The sequence below is a fragment of the Gymnoscopelus microlampas genome (assembly GCF_963454915.1).
Source record: "Gymnoscopelus microlampas genome assembly, chromosome: 22".
Classification (NCBI taxonomy): Eukaryota; Metazoa; Chordata; class Actinopteri; order Myctophiformes; family Myctophidae; genus Gymnoscopelus; species Gymnoscopelus microlampas.
Window position 1 is genome coordinate 40,442,455 of NC_139959.1, and position 20,978 is coordinate 40,463,432.

At 40.6% G+C, this 20,978-nt stretch overlaps 1 protein-coding gene across 2 annotated transcripts; it reads left to right on the forward strand.

The window, feature by feature from the left end:
* Positions 1-1,701: 1,701 nt before the first annotated feature.
* On the forward strand, positions 1,702-20,322 carry lztfl1 (leucine zipper transcription factor-like 1). Of its 2 annotated transcripts, XM_084048614.1 has the most exons (10): positions 1,702-1,938; positions 4,185-4,309; positions 5,534-5,728; positions 13,236-13,293; positions 13,802-13,876; positions 14,397-14,462; positions 15,087-15,164; positions 16,903-17,079; positions 17,779-17,882; positions 19,982-20,322. In XM_084048614.1, the coding sequence occupies exons 1-10, from the start codon at positions 1,936-1,938 to the stop codon at positions 19,998-20,000; spliced, it is 900 nt and encodes a 299-aa protein (XP_083904740.1). In that variant the 5' UTR covers positions 1,702-1,935; the 3' UTR covers positions 20,001-20,322. The 2 variants fall into 2 exon arrangements, with proteins under 2 accessions (XP_083904740.1, XP_083904741.1); XM_084048615.1 differs by lacking the exon at positions 16,903-17,079.
* The last annotated feature ends 656 nt before the right edge of the window (positions 20,323-20,978 follow it).

The window sequence follows — 20,978 nt, forward strand, 5'->3', positions numbered from 1 at the left end:
CGCCCATGTAATCATCAACCCACCAGTACATACAAAGTCACTGGTTAAACAGGTATCAGCCTTGAGGTTCTTCAAGTTACATCGGCCCACTATGACTGACTGGGATCCATACAGATTATGTGATAACCTGGCTGAGAAATCCCATTTTTTGGCCATTATTTTCAAATGATTTTAATATTGTTTTTTCTCTTCTTTTTGCTTTATCGTTACATTATTATTGCCTTTTCTGTAAAGCACTTCTGCTTTATTTATTTTGCTCTGTAAAGCACTTTGAGCTGCATTTGTCATGAAAGGTGCTATATGCATAAAGTTTTATTGTCTCCGCCAGGAGACTATGTTTTCACTTTCCGTCCCCCCCCCCCCTCGGCCAAGCTAACATTGGTCAAGCCTCACGTGACACGTGACAATACATTGAAAGAGTGTGCTCAGCTGATTGGCTAGTGAGACGCATGACGTATAGCGGCCTATAAATAGATGTGTCACTTTGAAAGAGTCTGTGTCTCTTTCAAAGTGAGGTAAGACAGGAATAATCACGAAATGGCTGAGAAATGGCGGAGCAATACATTATGTAGACACACTGGTGTCATCACAATATGTAATATAAATAGCTTAGACAGGATTAATCAAGAACAGTACATTCCAGTACAAACTGAGATCACAGTTGATGACACAGTGCAACTAACTCTTATTATGCAAACTGAAGAAGCTAATCATTGTCTGCAAACCGATGAAGAAGCAAAGGCGCAACGCCAACAGGAGAAGGACAAAGATAAGAAACAAAGACGAAGAACACTCGCATCTGAAAATGAGAAAGAACGAAGACTGCAGGATTTGCACCCGTTAGAGGAAAGGTTGATAAGTCAACGTATTGCCTTCATGAAACTTGTTGGCTCGCCAAGAAGTTGCCAACAAGTTCAAGGCAATCCACGGTAATGCAGTCAATGTGCCATCTGACGTACACACTATCATCAAAGTTCCAATCTTGAGCAAATATTGGAATAAATTCCAATATTTGCTGGCGGAGACTTGTGCTCCGAGGAGCACATTTTCTAGTTATTATTATTATGCTTAGTTGAAGACCCATGAGAACAAGAGCTGCACCAGACACTATAGGTTATTCCTGTCATTCAAGTAAAGACAAGTTGTCTGATTCTTTTTAAGTATCGCCTACTTATGTATGGGTGAGTCTATGTAAAGGGCTTTTATATAAAAGGAAAATAATTAATTAATTGAAAAATATATATAAAAAATAACAATGCAACTGAACAATACATAAACAAAATCCACAGCACATGCTGCCCTTGGTGTAATAAATTATATTATATTTAATTTATAATCATAATAAAATAATAAAGTACTCAGCGAAAAAAAAAACATAAATCGGTGCCTATAGACCAATTATTTGTTTACCAACATTGAGACTGGATGCACAGGTGATTGTTTCATGTAATCAATTCTCAACCTGTTGTTTTCCCAACCTCCTCTTGTGTGTTGGCTATAGTGCTGCGCGTCCTAGCGAGACCTGACAGAATGGGTTTCATTTGCAACCAGTATGACGCTTGCAACCAGTGTGACGTCGTATGTTAAGGGGTCTATGGAAAGAAAATGTGTAACATTCGTGCTGCTGTTGAACACAGCCCTGGTGGTAACCATGACAACGATGACGCTCTACCCCGTAACCAAGGCAGATACATGCTAACAGCTAACAGCTAGGCTAGCAGATCTGACAGATTATCTCCTCATTCATTTAATATCCCTTCTACTGACATTAGGCTCTTTAATTGCTCTAGAAGTCTTCTTTACACACAATCTGAGTTGGTGTTTATACATTAGTACAGATCTATTCCTCCTGTTAAACACTAGAGGAGAGAAATAAGACCATTTTAGGGGTTTGATTAGCACCTTTAGCTGCTGCTGGGACCATTAAGCCATAATATGGTGAGTCTATACATCCATCTAACTGAACTGTTGTTAGCCACCTGTTAGCCAAGACTAACTGTATGGTGTTTGTTTAGACTTTTAGATGAGTGTTTCTCAACCTTTTTCGTGCTGCGGACCCCCCAAATTGATATGTATTTGGCCGCGGACCCCCTGTGCCAGGGACCCCCAGATCAAGAGAACATTTCCAAACCTTTTCGTATTGTATTTTTGAATAGCCAACGTATACATGGATAAAGCGGTTAAGGTGATTGTAATGCTATGTTAACTACTTTTGCTGGGGAGTGGGGACCCCCTGGAACCCAACCCAATGGACCCCTGGGGGTCCCCGGACCCCACTTTAAGAACCAATGCTTTAGATTAGCTGACAGAATGTGCTACCATATCTACCTAGCCTTAGATCAAGACTATCGTGGATGTATTTGATCGATTTTGACATTTTTATATCTACTAGTCTGAGCTCCACCTCCCCAGTGTGACCTGGACTTTCACCAGTAAAGTCAGTATTTCTCCATACATGTACAGCTGCAAAATATAAGGTGCTTACCCGGTTTCTCCCAATGTTAACTAGATGTCCGGAGTGTTTGTACAATGTATTAGTCCGTATTTCTCAACAGATATGTGTTTTAATCCCGTCTGTGGCCGAACGCCATTTCCCCCCTCCTCGTTTAACTCCTGTTTACATAGAGTGTAATTCTGGCTTTCACCGGATGCGCCCCTTTACCTCTGCCCGTTGGGAACTTCCGACAGAATCGGTCACAGACGGGATTAAAACACTTTTTTATTGAACAATATGGACTAATACATTTCATAAACACTCCGGACCGCTAGTTAACATTTGGGGTAAGCGGGTAAACACCGTATAAATATTTTTTGTACATGTACTGGTGAAAGTCCAGGTTATTCTGGGGGGGGGGGGGGGGGGGGGTGGTAGCTAAGACTGATGATAGTCTTGATCTAAGGCTAATACCTACCCATCTGGGCTCTGTAACAGTTAGCATTCTCAGATAACTGTCTTTGTAAACATAATGTGATGATCAGGCCTTTGCATAAATGTGGAATAAGCTAAAGCAGGGGTCTTCAATGTATTTTGCTGTGGACCCCCATCATCTAAAAAGAAAAAAAAATGCCAGGGATTTTTCAAGCTATGAGCTTGTAGATCTGCTATTTTAGTATAAAGTATAAAATATGGTCACGCTATATAAACTAAAATGATCTACTTTTGCTGGGGACCCCCTGGTACCCCCCAAGGACCTCTGGGGTCCCCAGACCACACTTTGAGAACCAATGCCTTAGCTGAGAGAAAGATGAAGCAGCCCCCCACCCCCCCACACTACATATTGTATACATGGTGTTGCAGGTTAAACTTTTTCATAGATTTCATAGACAGCCTTAATTGTTTAACATACACAGTCATGTTGGATTCATGTTAATGTGTATTTTCAGACAGTTAACCACTTAAACCCCCAATACTTGTACTTGGTCTGCTCTTTTCCCCCCCCTACACCAACCCTCTCTGCCAAAAATAGCCGATCTACAAGCTCACAGCTCAGTGAGCTTGTAGATCTGCCATTTAGACTAAAGTTCTCCTCAGAATATGGATAATAGGGTTCAAGTGGTTAATGTAAAAAAAAAGAAAACTCCGATTTGGCAGCCCCTCCTGTAGTATCGCTGAGGACCCCCTAGGGCAGCGGTTCTCAAACGTTTAAATTTCAAGGACCCCCAAATTGACACTTATTAGCCCGCGGACCACCATTTGAAAAGATAAGCCAGGGACCCCCATAAGAGAAGATTTTTACGGCTCTAGCAGTGATTCTCAACCATTTTAATTTCAAGGACCCCCAGTTTGACATGCATTATTAGGCTACGGACCCCCATTTAATGGCATTTCTATTTCTGGGACCCCAATTTATATTGTAATATCAATGTTCATTTAACTCTGAGAGTGTACAAATGGAACCAAATGGACCCGTCAGGGTCCATTTGGTTCCATTTGTACACTCAGAGTTACAGACCCATAAGGGTCCATTTGGTTCCTAACTATCCATCATTTAGCTGGGGACCCCCTGGAACTCCCTCAGGCACCCCTGGTCCCCGGACCCCACTTTGAGAACCAATGCTCTAGGGGTCCCGGAACCCCTGTCCAAGTAAAGTACTCTCACTGACCCCTGTACCTTGTTACCTGTAGTCCCAAATAATGGTCCTCCTTATTGTAACCCCCCCCTCTCCCCACTCTATCTCTGCAGGCTGAGTTAGCGTTTAATGAGCAGAACCAGAATGAGGTGATCAGCTACATGAGGTTTGCTCGCTCTAAGAGGGTCCTGAGGCTGAAGACCATCGACTCGTGCTTCGAGGACGTGAAAGACAGCAGGTCACATACATAATAATACTTCACTTATTGCATACATGGGCAACTGGCGGCCCCGGGGGCCACATGCGGCCCCCCACCTTCACTTAATGCGGCCCACAGGTTAATATCAGAATAGTGATATATTATGGATTTCAGCTGTTATGATTCCAAACATGCAAACATGACCCGCTTTAATTACTTCAGTCTATATTATAGTAGCTTAATGACTAGTATTACAATTCCATTGTCTTTTTTATGTCCAAATGTATTTGTATTTAAGTTCAAAAAGTTAACATAAGTATAACTAAATGCATTTGGAATTGAATAAAAATGTGACTTTTCAGTATTCCAAAAAAAATCAGGATTTCAATTTAAAAAGAACAAAAATAGCAGATCTACAAGCTCAAAACGCCTCGCAGTGCGACGCGTTTTGAGCTTGTAGATCTGCTATTTTGCTACTTTTGTGTGACATAGAAAGGCGAAGTACGGCATTCATTTGCGAAAAAAGTTTAAATACAGAGATAAGAGGTTTCTCTACAGTATATGCAATGTGTCCCTCTGGAGTGAGTGTGGAAATATAGTGGCCCTCTACATCATCAAAGTTGCATCACCCTTGACTTATTGTATCATTATGTTCAATGGTAGGCATGTAGCGATTTAGTGAAAAATCAATTTCAAACGATTTCAAAACGGTGACAATTTAAATCGATTCAATAAAAAATGTATCGTGAATACAGGATCTTTGTAAGATAATTTGCTACTGTATTGAAAAGAGGATAAGAGAAAACACAGTATTTGTAAAAAATAACAGAGACCCAAAAAAAGAGAGAAAATTCTGTAATTTGTCTGGAAAATAATTTTGGGTTTAAAACATTGTGGAAAATCGTTTCGTGAGTTGAGTTAATCGTGCCATGTCTATTCAATGGGTGAAGGTAGACATCAGTTCATGCCTTTCTGAAGGATCTTTGTGTGTGTGTGCCCTAAGCATACATAGGCTATTTGAAAATAGCCGATCTACAAGCTCACATCGCGTCGCACCGCGACACGCTGTGAGCTTGTAGATCTGCTATTTTCAAAAGATTTGTATACATGTTGAACTTGTGAAATGGGGCATTCTGCATAATGAGTACTTTTTTCTTTTGGTTCTTTAAGTATATTTTGATGACAATACTTTTGCGTCTGCGTGCGTGTGTGTGTCTGTGTCTGTGACTGTGTGCATGTGCGTTCGCGTGCGTGCACGTGCAGACTGGTGGAGGAGACGTTCACGGTGGACGAGGTCAGGGAGATGCTGGAGGGTCTTCAGGCGGTGGTCCGGGGCGAGGTGGAGACGGAGCTGATCAACACGGCCCACACCAACGTCCTGCTCCTCCGTCAGATCTTCTCCCAGGCCGAGAAGTTCTACCTGAGGCTGCAGACCGACATCTCTGAGCTGGAGAACAGGTGAGCTATTACCAAAAAGCCTAATTAACCCATTTAGACCTGGCACGCATCTGTGTCACTTTTTCATTTGAGCTAAAAAAGCATTATTTTACACTGTGGTGGGATATTCAAAAATAGCAGATCTACAAGCTCGTAGCGCTTAGGCGCGCTACGAGCTTGTAGATCTGCTATTTTTGATAAATCGTGAAAATGTGTGCAAATCGTTGAATATATATATTTTTACGTTACAACATTTTAAACTCGAATCTTTGCTTCTGGGGGGTCCCTGGAACAACATATTTTGAGATGGGGGTCCGCAGCCAAATACATATCATTGTGGGGGTCCTTGACATGAAAGAGATTGAGCACCACTGATATAGAAATATTTTTTGTAGAATCGGCCGTGCATAGAATAGGCTCTATGCACGGCAGCCATATTGGAAAGAAATCGGGCCTCTTCCTTACTTCCTTCAACAGGTTGTTACCAATGATACTAATGAAGGCTCTGTTCCATTCTGGTCTAAACAGAGTCAGGGTGTTGACTCACTGGAAACACTCTGCTACACCAGTGGGTCTCAACGTGTGGTCCAGGGACCCTCATGGTTCCTTGAGGAGGGTTCCAAATGGCCCCTTACGGGGTTGTAACTCTGAGAGTGTACAAATGGAACCAAATGGACCCTTACCTAGCCTTACATTAACGCATTAAATCAGTTGTCAGTTTTAGATTTCTTTGGCTATTCAAAAATAGCACATCTACAAGCTCGTAGCGTGGCACCGAGTGCCGCGCTACGAGCTTGTAGATCTGCTATTTTTGAAAAGAAATTGTGCAAACCTTTGAATATATATATATATATATATTTAAAGCAAATATTTGAGACTCAAATCTTCGAATATATATGTTTTAAAGCAAACATTTGTAGCTGTCAAATGTCTCAACAAATGTCTTTCTTTGTGAAAAAACTATTGTTGCTATATGAGTGGTGCTCAAACTTTTTCTTGTCAAGGACCACCCAAAATTATACGTATTTGGCCGCCGATCACCATCAAAATATGTCCTTCCAGGGACCCCCAGAAGCAAAGATTTGAGTTAAAAAATATATGTATTCAAAAATTCAAAAATTCTTTTTTTTTAAACATCTTTCAAAAATAGCAGCAGATCTACAAGCTTGTAGAATATGAGCTTGTAGAATATGAGCTTGTAGAATATGAGCTTGCTATGAGCTTGTAGATCTGCTATTTTTAATAGCATAAAATAATGGTTCTATAGCTCAAATCTAAAATGACACAGATGCATTCCCGGATTGAATGGGTTAATGGGCTTTTTAACTTTCTGGAAGAGTGGCTTGATTTTTCATCGTATTTGTCCCCCTTTTTTTACTCTTATTTTTTTAAGATTTATTTTTGGGTTCTTTAATGCCTTTATTGATGGTGAAGTGAAGTTAGACACGGCATCAAAGGAAGTGACACGGCAGCAAAGGCCGTCGGGATCGGGACTTGAACCCGCGACACGCTGTCAGGCTACATTAGAGCCTAAGTGCTCGCGGGCACTTGTTTTTTTTAACCAAAGACACACACTGTTGTATCTTTCTCTGACTTTTAAGAACATGGCAGCCCTCCTCTTTAGCTCAATTTTTTTCCCTTCGATACATAAACATAGTAAATATTCATCTAGTCGTCACACAGCCCACTCTTTGGGTCCCCAGCCCACAAGTTGAGAAACAGACCACAAAAAAGGCCTCGGTAGGTACTGTATAGCGCAGCAGCACGAGCACTACGAGGTCAACCACAGTGTCATCATGGTAGAGCAGGGTGACATTTATGAACAGAATGAATGCCCAGATGTTCGTTGAGAAACTGAACGTTTCCATCAGTTTGAGGTGGAAGCCACATCCTATCAGCAGCCTCCAGCCTTTAACCCTTTCAACCCGGGAACGCAGACTGTGTCATTCTTTTTAGATTTGAGCTATAACTTGTTCATTTTTATACTTTGGGCTATTCAAAAATAGCAGATCTACAAGCTCGTAGCGCGGCACCGAGTGCTGCGCTACGAGCTTGTAGATCTGCTATTTTCGAAAAATCTTGAACATTAATGCGAATCTTTGAATAGCATTTTTAACTTAAATCTTTGCTTCTGGGGGGTCCCTGGAACAACATATTTTGATGGGGATCAGCGGTCAAAAACATAATTTTGGGGGTCCTTGACATGAAAAAGTTTGAGGACCACTGATATACCAAAAAACTGTTTTCATGAAAGCAGATCTACAAGCTCATAGCCACGCTATGAGCTTGTATATCTGCTATTTTTGAATTGCCAAATAAATCTTAAAAATGACACAGATGCGTTCCCGGTCTGAATGGGTTATAGACATGAGAGGTGTGTGTGTGTGTGTGAGATCTGTGAGGTCACTGCACTGCCAAGCAAAGCCAAACGTTCTCATGTGAATATTCTGCCTTTTCTCTTCATTCACACAACCTCAAAAAAACAAAAAAAAACACCACCAGCCACTTGCCACCTGTTCAGAAATATGACATGTTCTCACAGCCCAGACAGAATACAGTTGACTTATAGTTCAGAAAGGGTCACGGCTGTTGAATAGCTGTGCAAAAAAAAAAGTATAGGATTGACAAAAGCAGCATTTCTAAGTGATATTTAATTATGTTATTGCTTGTAGCTTATGTCGTCTCTTTGATGCAGTGGTGTTTCTGGTAAAGGGTGTTTGAACCTGTGGGTTACTGTTAAATATATGAGCCAGAATTGCCAACGCAAAAACTTTCTCTGAGTGTTCTTGAGCAAAGCTATGTAAGTCTTTAAGAGTATATTCATTTTAATATTGTAGTTTATTTTTATAATTTTTTTTGCCTTTTTTTGTATTTTGGCGGTGCCTTGATGGCGTCGTAATGGCTGATTTTACACTTGGTTGCATGCTGAAAATAGCAGATCTACAAGCTCACAACGCGTCACGCTGCGACGCGTTGTGAGCTTGTAGATCTGCTATTTTCAGAGCGCAACACCCGAGCCCAACCAAACATAAAATGACTTGTCTTTTAGTTCTACTGGATCTTTTCTCTGAGTGTTATTGAGCAAGCTACTGTATGTAAGTCTTTAAGAGTATTTTCATTTTAATATTGTAGTTTATTTTTTTTATTTTTTTTGGGGGGGGCGGCTTTTTATGCCTTTTTATTACACAGTACAGTACAGTAGGCTGACGGGAAACAGGCAGAGAGAGAGAGATGGGGAGTGACACGCAGCAAAGGCCTCGAACCCTCAACACGCTGTCAGGCTACAGTACATTGTAGCCAAGGTGCCCAGACCGCTAGGCCAGCGGTCCGGGCCTTTTTTAAGTTATTTATAGCCTTTATTTGACAGGAACAGTGTAGAAAAGAAGAGACACAGAGTGGTTGGGGTGACGTGCAGGCAGGGACTCTCTTGCCAGGCATTACAGGCCATGCGGTCGGTACTGTATGCAGCCTGACCATTGGGCTATAGTATCAGGTTGCCCCACACATCAGATCTTTAAGTACAAGTCTGAACACAGGGCCGTGTTGGCTCACATGTCACATCTAAGCTACTCAACGCTCTGCTGTTCTGACTCTGTGCCAAGAAATGTTTTAACAAAGTGTTAGATCTAACCGTCAGCTCATTCACCACAGGGTCTATCAACCTAAACAAAAACCTCAGAGAAGACACACGTCACATTAACAATGTCACTGTTAAACACAATGAGAAGTTCATTTGATTCATAATATATCATTAATATACTGTATAATAATTATATATATATATATTTTTTTTTTATCGCACGATTGTGTAACCCTTATTTTCCACCCGGTGTCAAGTGATCCTGGGCGCTACACTCCCCTCACCAGCCTAGGGAGGCCAGGGCCGAGCTCATACCTCCTTCAATGCATGAGAGCCAACTGACCTTCTTGTCACCTAGACTGGAAGAGCCAGCCCTATCGAAGGTCTTGAAGGGCGGATCCAAAGCCTTCCGCTCGGTACCAGCGCCGCTTCCTATTGCTTCACCAATCTATGTCCCCGTTTTTTTTGCCAAGGAAGTGGAGGGAGGTCTAACTATTTATTCACTGATGCATCCCCTATAGGACGGGTCTTTTGTATAACAGCAAATGGCACCAAAATATCGTTGCGGGCAGAAACCGCGTATCTCCATATTTTTAACTTTTTGTGTTTCTTTTTCATGAATTAACGTCCTACTTGATCGTACTACAGCATCACACGTTTCGAGCGTGTAGATCTGCTACTTTTGGTGCTTTTGAATTTGTATAGGACCTGACAAAGATGCAAAAATGCTTTCTTTCTTTCCTAAACCTTTCTAGTCAACTATACGTGCATTTACGTTGAGACAGTGAGCTAACTTGCAACATAATATTCACAGTCTCACTTTTTAACCCCTGTGACCTCTTTGAGGATGTCACAAACGACAACAACAGGGTTGTTTTTGTAAAAGATCTGTTGCGTTTGTTGTAGGCGAGCGACAAGCCCTCACAAACCCCTCGGTCCCTCTATAGTAGAGTGTTATGGGTGTCACAGAGAGAGAAGCAGGGAAAACACCCCTCATCGCCACAGATCTACGTGCGTTCTGCAGCTTTTTAAGAAACCACATTTAAGAGTTTTTTTTTGCAGAGAGCACTCTGTGTGCAATACTGCCTCTTCACGCAGAGGTCATCTGATATACCTTTTAGGGTCATGTGTGGTGCATGTTCCTCCATCTCTACGAGGCAGTGGTTCTCAACCTGTGGGTCGGGGACCCCCAGTGGTCCTTGGGGGGGGGGTTCCAGGGGGTCCCCAGCAAAATGTGTTAATATAGCATCACAATAATTTAAACTTTTTATACTTTGGGCTATTCAAAAATAGCAGATCTACAAGCTCGTAGCGCGGCACCGAGTGCCGCGCTACGAGCTTGTAGATCTGCTATTTTTTGGAAAATCTTGAAAATGTGTGCATATCTTTGAATATATATATATATTTTTTAACTCAAATCTTTGCTTCTGGGGGTCCCTGGCACAACATATTCTCAGATGGGGGTCCGCGGCCAAATGTTTATCAATTTAGGGGTCCTTGGCATGAACAAGTTTGAGAAGCACTGCCTTAGATGACAGTAAAGTGACAATTTAAGGACTTTTAAGGCCTTCTTTTTTTTTTTTTTACTACAGCGTCACACTAAAGCATCCACATTTTGAGCTTGTACAGTAAGATCTGCTACTGTTGATGTTTTTTTTTATTTGAATCCTGAAAGTAACAGTTCTGGACACCCGACTGAGACGATATGTATCTGACGTTATTTTCTAAACCTTTCTATAATCAACTATAAAGGCCATTTACGCTGAGAGAAAGTGAGCCAAACTTGATCCATTTGATGCAACACAATATTCACAGTCTGACTTTTAACCTCTGTGACCTCTTTAACCCATTAAGACTGGGAACGCACCTCTGTGTCATTTTAAGATTTATTTGGCTATTTATTTTTTTAAAGAAATTGTGAAAATGTGTGCAAATCTTTGAATATGTATAATTGATGTACTTTTTTTTTAACTCAAATCTTTGCTTCTGGGGGGTCCCTGGAACAACATATTTTGAGATGGGGGTCCGTGGACAAATACATATAATTTTGGGCGGTCCTTGACATGAAAAAAAGAGAACCACTGATATTATAGCAACATAAGTATTACAGAAAAAAACAAATGTTAGGATTTAGCAGACATTTTGTAGAATCCCCCAGAAGCAAAGATTTGAGTTAAACATTTTCGCTTTAGAAAATTCAAAGATTTGCAAAACATTTCACGATTAAAAAAAATAAAAAATAGCAGATCTACAAGCGGTGCCGCGCTATGAGCTTGTATATCTGCTATTTTTCAATAGTATAAAATTATGGTTATAGCTATTATAGCTATGTTCCCAGATTGAATGAGGATAAGGATCTCGCAAACAACAACAACAGGGTTGTTTTGTAAAAGATCTGTTGCGTTTGTTGTAGGCGAGCGACAAGCCCTCACAAACCCCTCCGTCCCTATAGTGGATTGTTATGGGTGTGACAGAGAGAAGCAGGGTAAACGCCCCTCCCTCATCGCCACAGATCTACGTGCGTTTTGCAGCTTTTTAAGAAACCACATTTAAGAGTTTTTGCAGAGAGCGGCTTCATTCAGCCACAAAACACTCTCTCTCTCGCTCTCTCTCTGCTATATTTCACCTTTCAACTGTCAAGGTGTGGATTATTGACCTCTTCACACAGAGGTCATCATGTGTGATGCCAGAGTGCATGTTTCTCCATCTCTACGAGTCACTGGTTCTCAACCTGTGGGTCGGGGACGACAGTGACAATTTAAGGACCTTTTAAGACCTTTTTAATACCTCTCTTTTTAAAGACCATTACTGCATCAAAAGCAATCAACAAACTATATTATAAAAACTGGTCAATCTTTGGCCAAATTGTCAAATAACATAAGAAAAAATAATCTTTTTTATAATAATTATATTCAAATATTGTGAAAATACGCGTTGTGAGCTTGTAGATCTGCTATTTTCACAATATTTATCTGTGGAACCCAGTCCAACTAAATGTAAGTATATGACTATTTTGGGGGGGTCCCCAGTTCAAATATGATTATTTTGTGGTCCCCAGTTCAAATATAACTATAGTTTGGGTGGTCCCGGTTCAAAAATAACTAGTTTGGGGGGTCCCCAGTTCAAATATAACTAGTTTGGGGGGTCCCGGTTCAAATATAACTAGTTTGGGGGGTCCCCAGTTCAAATATAACTAGTTTGGGGGGTCCCCACTCCCCAGCTCAAATATGATTTGCAGTTTTTGAGTGTATAGATTGTGGAGTGACAGGAAGCTGAGGGCGTGCAGCACAGCAGGTCACCGGCCAGAATCAAACTGGCTGCATTTCAAATGACAGTACGTGTGTTCAACTCCATGCACTATCTGGTCGCTAACTGGAAGGCTCACCTCAAAACACGCTCGCCCCCATTTCTTTCCGCCGACCGCATGCTGGGGCGGTTCTTGTATTCTTGTATTTGTTTTACTGAGCATAAGGTTAGAAACACATTTAGGGTTTGAGTTAATTTAATTTTCTTTGAATTAGTCCTAAACAGGTTTAAAACGTCCCATTTCTAGTGCACATACTGTATGACACTAGCAGTACTTGTAATTAGTATCTAACACTTTTACTTATGTGTAGCAGCAGAAGGAAACTTTAGCCCCTATAGTCCTTCCTTCCTCAGCGTTTCTCAGCGAGACATAATGGTGTGAAGTCTGCTTTTAACACGTGGCGAGCACGTCTACCTCACGCATGTCACGCTCAAAAACGACCGTGGGAAACGTGAAGTGTGTGAAGTGTGAACATTTTGAACCATGAGACAGCCCTACGGCGCTAACAGTAATTATAGACTGTTATGGAACAGGTAAACTTTACAATAATGTATGAGATGTTAAAAGCTTATATAACTCTCTTCCTTTCTCTGCTGTGTCATGTGTCGACCCCCCAAACCTACCCTTGTGTGTGTTTAAAGGGAACTGTTGGAGCAAGTGGCTGAGTTTGAGAAGACTGACTTTAAGTCGGCCAGTAAGGTACGTAACAGCACACAACAAGATGGTCACAGCCTGTTTGAGCTCCATTGACCCATTAAGACCGGGAAGGCATCTGGGTCATTTTTAGATTTCTTTGGCTAAAAAAAATCAGATCTACAAGCTCATAGCGCGGCACTGTTTTAAAAAATTGTGGATTTCTTTTTCAAATCTTTGAGTATATTTTTTCAAGCGAACATTTCACATTACAACATTACAACTCAAATCTTTGCTTCTGTGGGTTCCTGGAACAACACATTTTACTTTGCACTCGGTGCTTGTAGATCTGCTATTTTTGAATAGCCAAAGACATTTTAAAATGACACAGATGCGTTCCCGGTCTTAATGGGTTAAGAATGTGGAATTTTCTTTTATATTCGTTATATATTCCAATTAATTCTAAGAGAATGAATCTATATCATGAATGGTGGTTCAGAAGTTAACATAATTGATGGTAATGTCATACTAATTCTCTGATCGCAGCATTGCACTTTGACCTTGTTGTTCCCAGGTCAACCAGGAGTCCAGTAAACCTAAGTTGGCTCCTCTGAACGAAGGCGGAGGTGTGTCTGAGCTGTTAAACAAGGTGAGAAACACATCTATCTAAAGGTTATAGGTAGGCCTGTCATAATTATTAATCGCCCTATCACAATTATTTGAGATAATCGCAATTTCGTCATAGTCAGTTTTCGTGTTGAATTTTTTTTCTCCAGAAATAGCAGATCCACAAGCTTACAACGTGTCACTTTGTGACACGTTGTAAGCTTGTAGATCAGCTATTTCCCACTATTTGTACAGTGTAAAATTATTACATATGTCAGTAATTTATTTGTATATTTAAGTTATTTCTCATATCTGCCCTGTGCATATTTTTGATTTCGAAGCTTAAAAGGCAAACAGAAATAACATTTTGATTCATATGTTCCAGTGTTCAATGCCTAAAAACACAATTAAATCTTTAATCGCAATTATTTGTATGACAATTAATTCATTCTCAACTGTTTTTTTTTATCCTGACAGCTGTAGGTTTAGGTTGAAATGTGTGACTCCCTCACGTTAATGCACATCATCCTTATAGACGTTTTCCTTTGTCATCTTTTCCTCAGGAGATCAGAAGACTAAATGAAGAAAATGATAAACTCAAATCCAGGCTCCGCACTTTGGAATCCCAAGTAAAAAAAATAGTTTCACTGTCAATACTCAATAAAGACCTACAGTAGCCATTCATAGAATGTTTAGAGAGTGGTGAAGTCAACATTATAATTGCAATGCCTAATTCAAATGCCTTCAGATGGTCTATACAAAGTGGTTCTCAAAGTGGGGTCCGGGGACCCCCAGGGGGTACTTGAGGGGGTTCCAGGGGGTCCCCAGCTAAATGATGGATAGGAACCAAATGGACGCTTATGGGTCTGTAACTCTGAGAGTGTACAAATGGAACCAAATGGACCCTAACGGGTCCATTTGGTTCCATGTGTACACTCTCAGAGTTAAATTAACATTTATTTTACAATATAAATTAGGGTCCCAGAGATACAAATGCCATTAAATGGGTGTCCGTAGCCTAATGCATGTCAAACTGGGGGTCCTTGCAATTAAAATGGTTGAAAATCACTGCTAGAGCCGTACAAAATAATCTTCTCTTATGGGGGGTCCCTCGCAAATATTTTCGAATGGGGGTCCGCGTGCTAGTAAGTGTCAATTTGGGGGTCCTGGACATGAAAAAGTTTGAGAACCACTGGTCTATGCTAGTCTTTTATTATCACTTGACTTTATGTCCTTATTTACGTTTTTCTCAGGCTATGGGTGCACTTGATGAGAGAACCCGGGCAGAGAGGGCCCTGAAGGACCTCCAGAAGGTCCAAGTTGACCAGCAGGTATACTGTTTATGTACTCTAGTTGTCCTTCATCACCATCATCTGCTTCTCTGCCTTTTGCCACTCATTAGACACTCCAGAAAAACGCAGGCAAGAAACCTTGATTATGCAGGAAAAAAAAAATGATTTTGTGATGAAACATGCGGTGGTTTTAATTGTTTCTATACAATGAAATTGCGCAAAGTTGCGAAATATGAGGAAAGTTGCAAAATAAGCAGAAATATGCAAACAGTTTCAAAATATGCGAAAAATACGAAAAGTTGGGAAATATGCGGAATTATGCAAAAATATCATGCGATGCGCCCTTTAAAAAAAATAATACCCTGCATAATTATGCGCATAATTGCGTTTTTCTGGAAGGTCTATTTTGTTGGTTCTCAAATAGGGGTCCGGGGACCCCCAGGGGTACTTGAGGGGGTTCCAGGGGGTCCCCAGCCAAATTAATAGTTAGGAACCAAATTGATCCTTATGTGTCTGTAACTCTGAGAGTGTACAAATGGAACCAAATGGACCCTAACGGGTCCATTTGGTTCCATTTGTACACTCTCAGAGTTAAATGAATATCAATTTTACAATATGAATTGGGGCCCCAGAGATATAAATGCCATAAAATAGGGGTCCGTAGCCTTATGCATGCCAAACTGGGGGTGCTTCAATTAAAATGGTTGAGAATTGACTGCTAGAGCTGTAAAAATCATCTCTTATGGGGGGGTCCATGGCATATCTTTTCAAATGGGGGTCCGCGGGCTAATAAGTGTCAATTTGGGGGTCCTTGACATGAAAAAGTTTGAGAACCAGACCAACCGTCTATCTCATGCAGCTTTCTTTTTCTGCTGTCATTTGATTTATTCCTTTGCTTACTTTCGCCATTTCATTCTGCCATGTTGGACTCATTACTGGTACGTACAGTATTCAAGTGTTCTTTCCTTTTCCCTTTTTCAATCATGAAAGATCTATCTCACATTAACCCACACATTGGGTGCCAGGTTTTTTTAAAAACAGAGTACACTGAGTGCCAGGATTTTTAACCATTTTTTAGGAGCCGAGATACAGGCTTTTGAAGTCATAAGTTAACCAGAAAGTGGATTGGAGTCAAAATCTTCGGAAAATGATATCTCCTGGTGCTTAGAAGGTAAAAAAAAAAAAAAAATTTAAGATTTTTTTTGAAAAAAAAGTTTTTAAAAAAAAAAAAAAAAAATTCAAAAACCGTATATATACGGTTTTGGCACTCCGTGTAAGTATTGCAAAAAACGTATATATACGGTTTTGGCACCCAATGTGTTAAGACCGGGAACACATACTGTGTCATTTTTTGATTTATTTGGGCTATTCATAACATAGCAGATATACAAGCCCATATAAGCTTGTAGATCTGCTATTTTTTGGGGGGGAAATCGTGAAACTATGTGCAAATCTTTGAATATATATATATATATACATTGCTAACTAAATGATTTGCTTCTGGGGGTCCCTGGAACAAAATATCTTGAAAAAAAGTTCACTTTAAAAATATATTATATATATAGGGATTTGCACACATTTTCAAGATTTTTCAAAATAAATAGCAGATGTACAAGCTTGCAGCGTGGCCCCTGGTGCCGCGCTACGAGCTTGTAGATCTGCTATTTTTGAATAGCCCAAAGTATGAAATAATAGTTACAGCTAAAAATGGAAAATGACACCTCCCACCCCTCAACCATTGTGTTTGGTTTCGGGGGGTTTTCTCTCCCATTAAAAGGTGACGGACCATTCCCAGGAGATCACCAGTCTGGAGGGCACGGTGGCCGCTCTGAGGGAGGACTACGAGAAGACCCTCACCACCTCCGCAGCCTCCCAGAAGGACCTGCAGGAGAACCTGGTGTCTGCCAAACACGACCTGCTGAGGGTGCAGGAGCAGCTGACCCTGGCTGAGAAGGTATACTGTAGGACCACCAGTGGTCCTGGGGGGGGGGGGGGGGGGTACCAGGGGGTCCCCAGTGAAATGAGTTAACATATCGTCACAATCATTTTAACCACTTAGCTTTTGGCTGTTCAAAAATAGCAGATCTACAAGCTCCTAGCGCGGCACCGAGTGCCGCGCTAGGAGCTTGTAGATCTGCTATTTTTGAGAAATCGTGAAAAATGTGTGCAGATCTTTGAATATATATATATTTTTAAAGGGAACATTTTAACTCAAATCTTTGCCTCTAGGGGCGACCCTGGCACAAAACATTTTCAGATGCGGGGTCCGTGGCCAAATGTATATCAATTTAGGGGGGCCTTGGCAATGAAAATGGTTGAAAACCACTGTACTAATACGCCTGGGTCCTGTGCTGTTTGCCTGCAAGAGGCCATCACCAGTGTTGCTAGATTTTGCGAGGAAAAATAAGTAACCAAGTCTATGAAAACGAGCGCCTGGGTCACACTTTAAACCTATACACGTCATAGCTTATCTACAAGCTCACAACAAGCTTGTAGATCTGATATCTTCAAAAAGAATCTTGGGGAAAAAAAGTACAAAATGTGGAAAATATTTTTACAAGCGACTTTTCAGAAAAGAATGTCACTTATAAGCTGTGTGCGTGTGCGTGTGTGTGTGTGTGTGTGTGTGTGTGCGTACTCGTCCGTTCTCCAGGAGCTGGAGAAGAAGTTCCAGCAGACCGCTGCCTACCGCAACATGAAGGAGATCCTGACCAAGAAGAACGAGCAGATCAAAGAGATACGGAAGAGACTGCAGAGGTGAGTGAAGACATCAGGGTCATCAGTAAAAGCACTGAAAAACGTATGTTTCTATATCGGTGGTGCTCAATCTTTTTCATGTCAAGGACCGCCAGAATTATATGTATTTGTCCGCGGACCCCCATCAAAATATTTTGTTCCAGGGACCCCCCAGAAGCAAAGATTTGAGTTAAAAATGTTTGCTTTAAAAATATATATATTCAAAGATTTGCACACATTTTCACGAATTTTCAAAAATAGCAGATCTACAAGCTCGTAGCGCGGCACTCGGTGCCGCGCTACGAGCTTGTATATCTGCTATTTTTGAATAGCCCAAAGTGTAAACTAATGCTTTTTAGCTCAAATCTAAAAATGACACCGTTCCAGGTCTTAATGGGTCAAATCACAACACGTTGTCTCAAGACACTTTACATGTAGAGCAGAGACCCCACAGTCCCACCCTGAGCATGACATTTTGCGACAGTGGCAACGGAAAAACTCCCCCTTAACTGGAAGAAACGTCAGGCAGACCCTAGGCTCTAGGGTGGGTGGGGGCCTTCTGCCTCGACCGTGTCGGGGGGGAAAGAAGAGAGAGAGAGGGAGAGACAGAGAGAGATACAAGTAGTAGCATTAACAGTAATAGCTAATATAATATAGTACAACCATAACGTTATATAGTAAATATGGTATAATATAAGAATGTTGAGATAATATACAGCAGGGGTGGGCAACTTTGTAGATGGTGAGGGCCACAAAATTTCCTCAATCACTCTGGGGGGCCGCATTGTTTATCGGCAGGCCCCCCCCCCCCCCTATTTTATACCTAGGCTATTTGAAAATAGCCGATCTACAAGCTCACGACGCGTTGTGAGCTTGTAGATCGGCTATTTTCAAATATTTTAGTGCTTTTACTTTTGGTACTTTAAGTACATTTTGATACCAATACTTTTGTACTTTTACTCAAGTAAATTTTGAATTCCGGACTTTTACTTGTAACGGAGTACTTCTGAATTGCAGTATTGATACTTTTACTTAAATAAAACATTTGAGTACTTTTTCCACCACTGAAAAATATACAAAAATGAAGCACTAGAATTATAGTTCACAAGGCTTCTTTTAAAATAAACAAGAGCGCGCTCTACTGGTGGACTGTTGTAATTAAAATGGTTCATGGAAAGTTGCATCTTTGGAACAGCTGAAGGCAATAGTTCACCATTTCGGATATGTTTAGATTACTTTGTTTTTCTTTGTGATTAAATTTGGCCTGGGGCCGCATTGAGTGACGGTTGCCCATCCCTGATATACAGTATAGTATAGTGGTATAGTGTAATGTAGTAGAAATCCACGGTCGTGCTCCATGGAGAGGCCCCCGTCCGCAGTCACACTCTTGATCTGCAGCTGGGGGTCCGTAGTGACAGTCCATGGAACTGTGAACTGGGCAGTAGTGGAAAAAGTACTCAAATGTTCTACTTAAGTAAAAGTATCAATACTGCAATGTAGAAGTACTCTGTTACAAATAAAAGTCTGGAATTAAAAATGTACTTGAGTAAAAGTAGTAAAGTATTGGCATCAAAATGTGCTTAAAGTACCAAAAGTAAAAGTACTAAAATGTTTGAAAATGGCTGATCTACAAGCTCACAACGCGTCGCATCGCGACGCGTTGTGAGCTTGTAGATCTGCTATTTTCAAATAGCCTATGTATAAAATAGGGCTACAGTGGTTAATGTATGTTTCATAATATCATCATTTATACTGTATCTGAAAAGTAACTAGTAACTAAAGTTTCCAAATAATTGTTGTGGAGTAAAAGTACAATATTTGCCTCTGAGATGTAGTGGAGTAGAAGTAAAAGTACTGAAAATTGGAAATACTCAAGTAAAGTACAAATACCTCAAAATTGTACTTAAGTACAGTACGTAAGTAAATGTACTTAGTTACTTTCCACCACTGGAAGTGGGAGACACAAAAAAAACTCCGGGGAGCGGGTCCCCGGATGTGGAATTAGAGGCCGGTTTTGTTCATGTACTGTGTGTACGGTACTCCTCATCAGGAATAGACAGTCTTTCTCTTTCTTAGAAGCATCTGTTCTGTGTGCCGTGTTTGTCTTTGTTTTCCTGAAGGTACGAGTCAGATGAATGAAGCTCTCAAGGTGTAAAAACCAGATGACTGGAGAGAGAAGGATGTAAGAAGTGAAGAACGACCTGTTTAGAAGAATCCTGGAAGAGGTTTTCAAGAAGAAGCCCAACCATCCTAACTGCTCTTGCTCTAACACTAGAGAGAGAGAGAGACAGGAAGGGCTTTCTGTCTCTCTCTGCCTTTTAGTGCAAAGGACAGACGGTACAGTAGAGGCAAGACACAGAGGCAAGGTTTGCCTGTTAGATGGACCCCAGACCAAACCCCCTTAGACTAGGAAAGCATCTGTCGTTTTAGATTTGAGCCACTTTAACCATCATCATATACTTTTGGCTATTCAAAAATAGCAGATATACAAGCACATAGCGTGGCACTCGGTGCCGCGCTATGTGCTTGTATATCTGCTATTTTTTAATAGCTTGTAGATCTGCTGTTTTAAAAAAAAAATCATGATCATTTTTGCAAATCTTTGAATATATATATTTATTTTTTAAGCGCACATTTGTAACTCAAATCTTTGCTTCTGGGGGATTTTACAAATGTCTTCTAAATCCTAACTATAATCTAATGCTATAATCAGCGGTTCTCAATCTTCTTCATGTCAAGGACCACCCAAAATTATATGTATTTGGCCGCGGACCCCCATCTCAAAACATGTCGTTCCAGGGACCCCCCCCCCAGAAGCAAAGATTTTAGTTAAAAATGTTAACTTAAAAAAAAATATATATATATATATATTTATATATATATATATATATATTCAAAGATTTGCACGAATCTTCACGATTTTTCAAAAATAGCAGATCTACTTTTTTTTCTATTTTTTGAATAGCCAAAGAAATCTTAAAATGACACAGATACTTTCCCGGTCTTAATGGGTTATCTCTGATTATGAAAAATAGACCTGTAAGGGTCATGCTCGCCTTCTTAAGCATTTTTTTTTGTCTTACAGTATATCTCAATTTGGATCTGACACATAGTAGC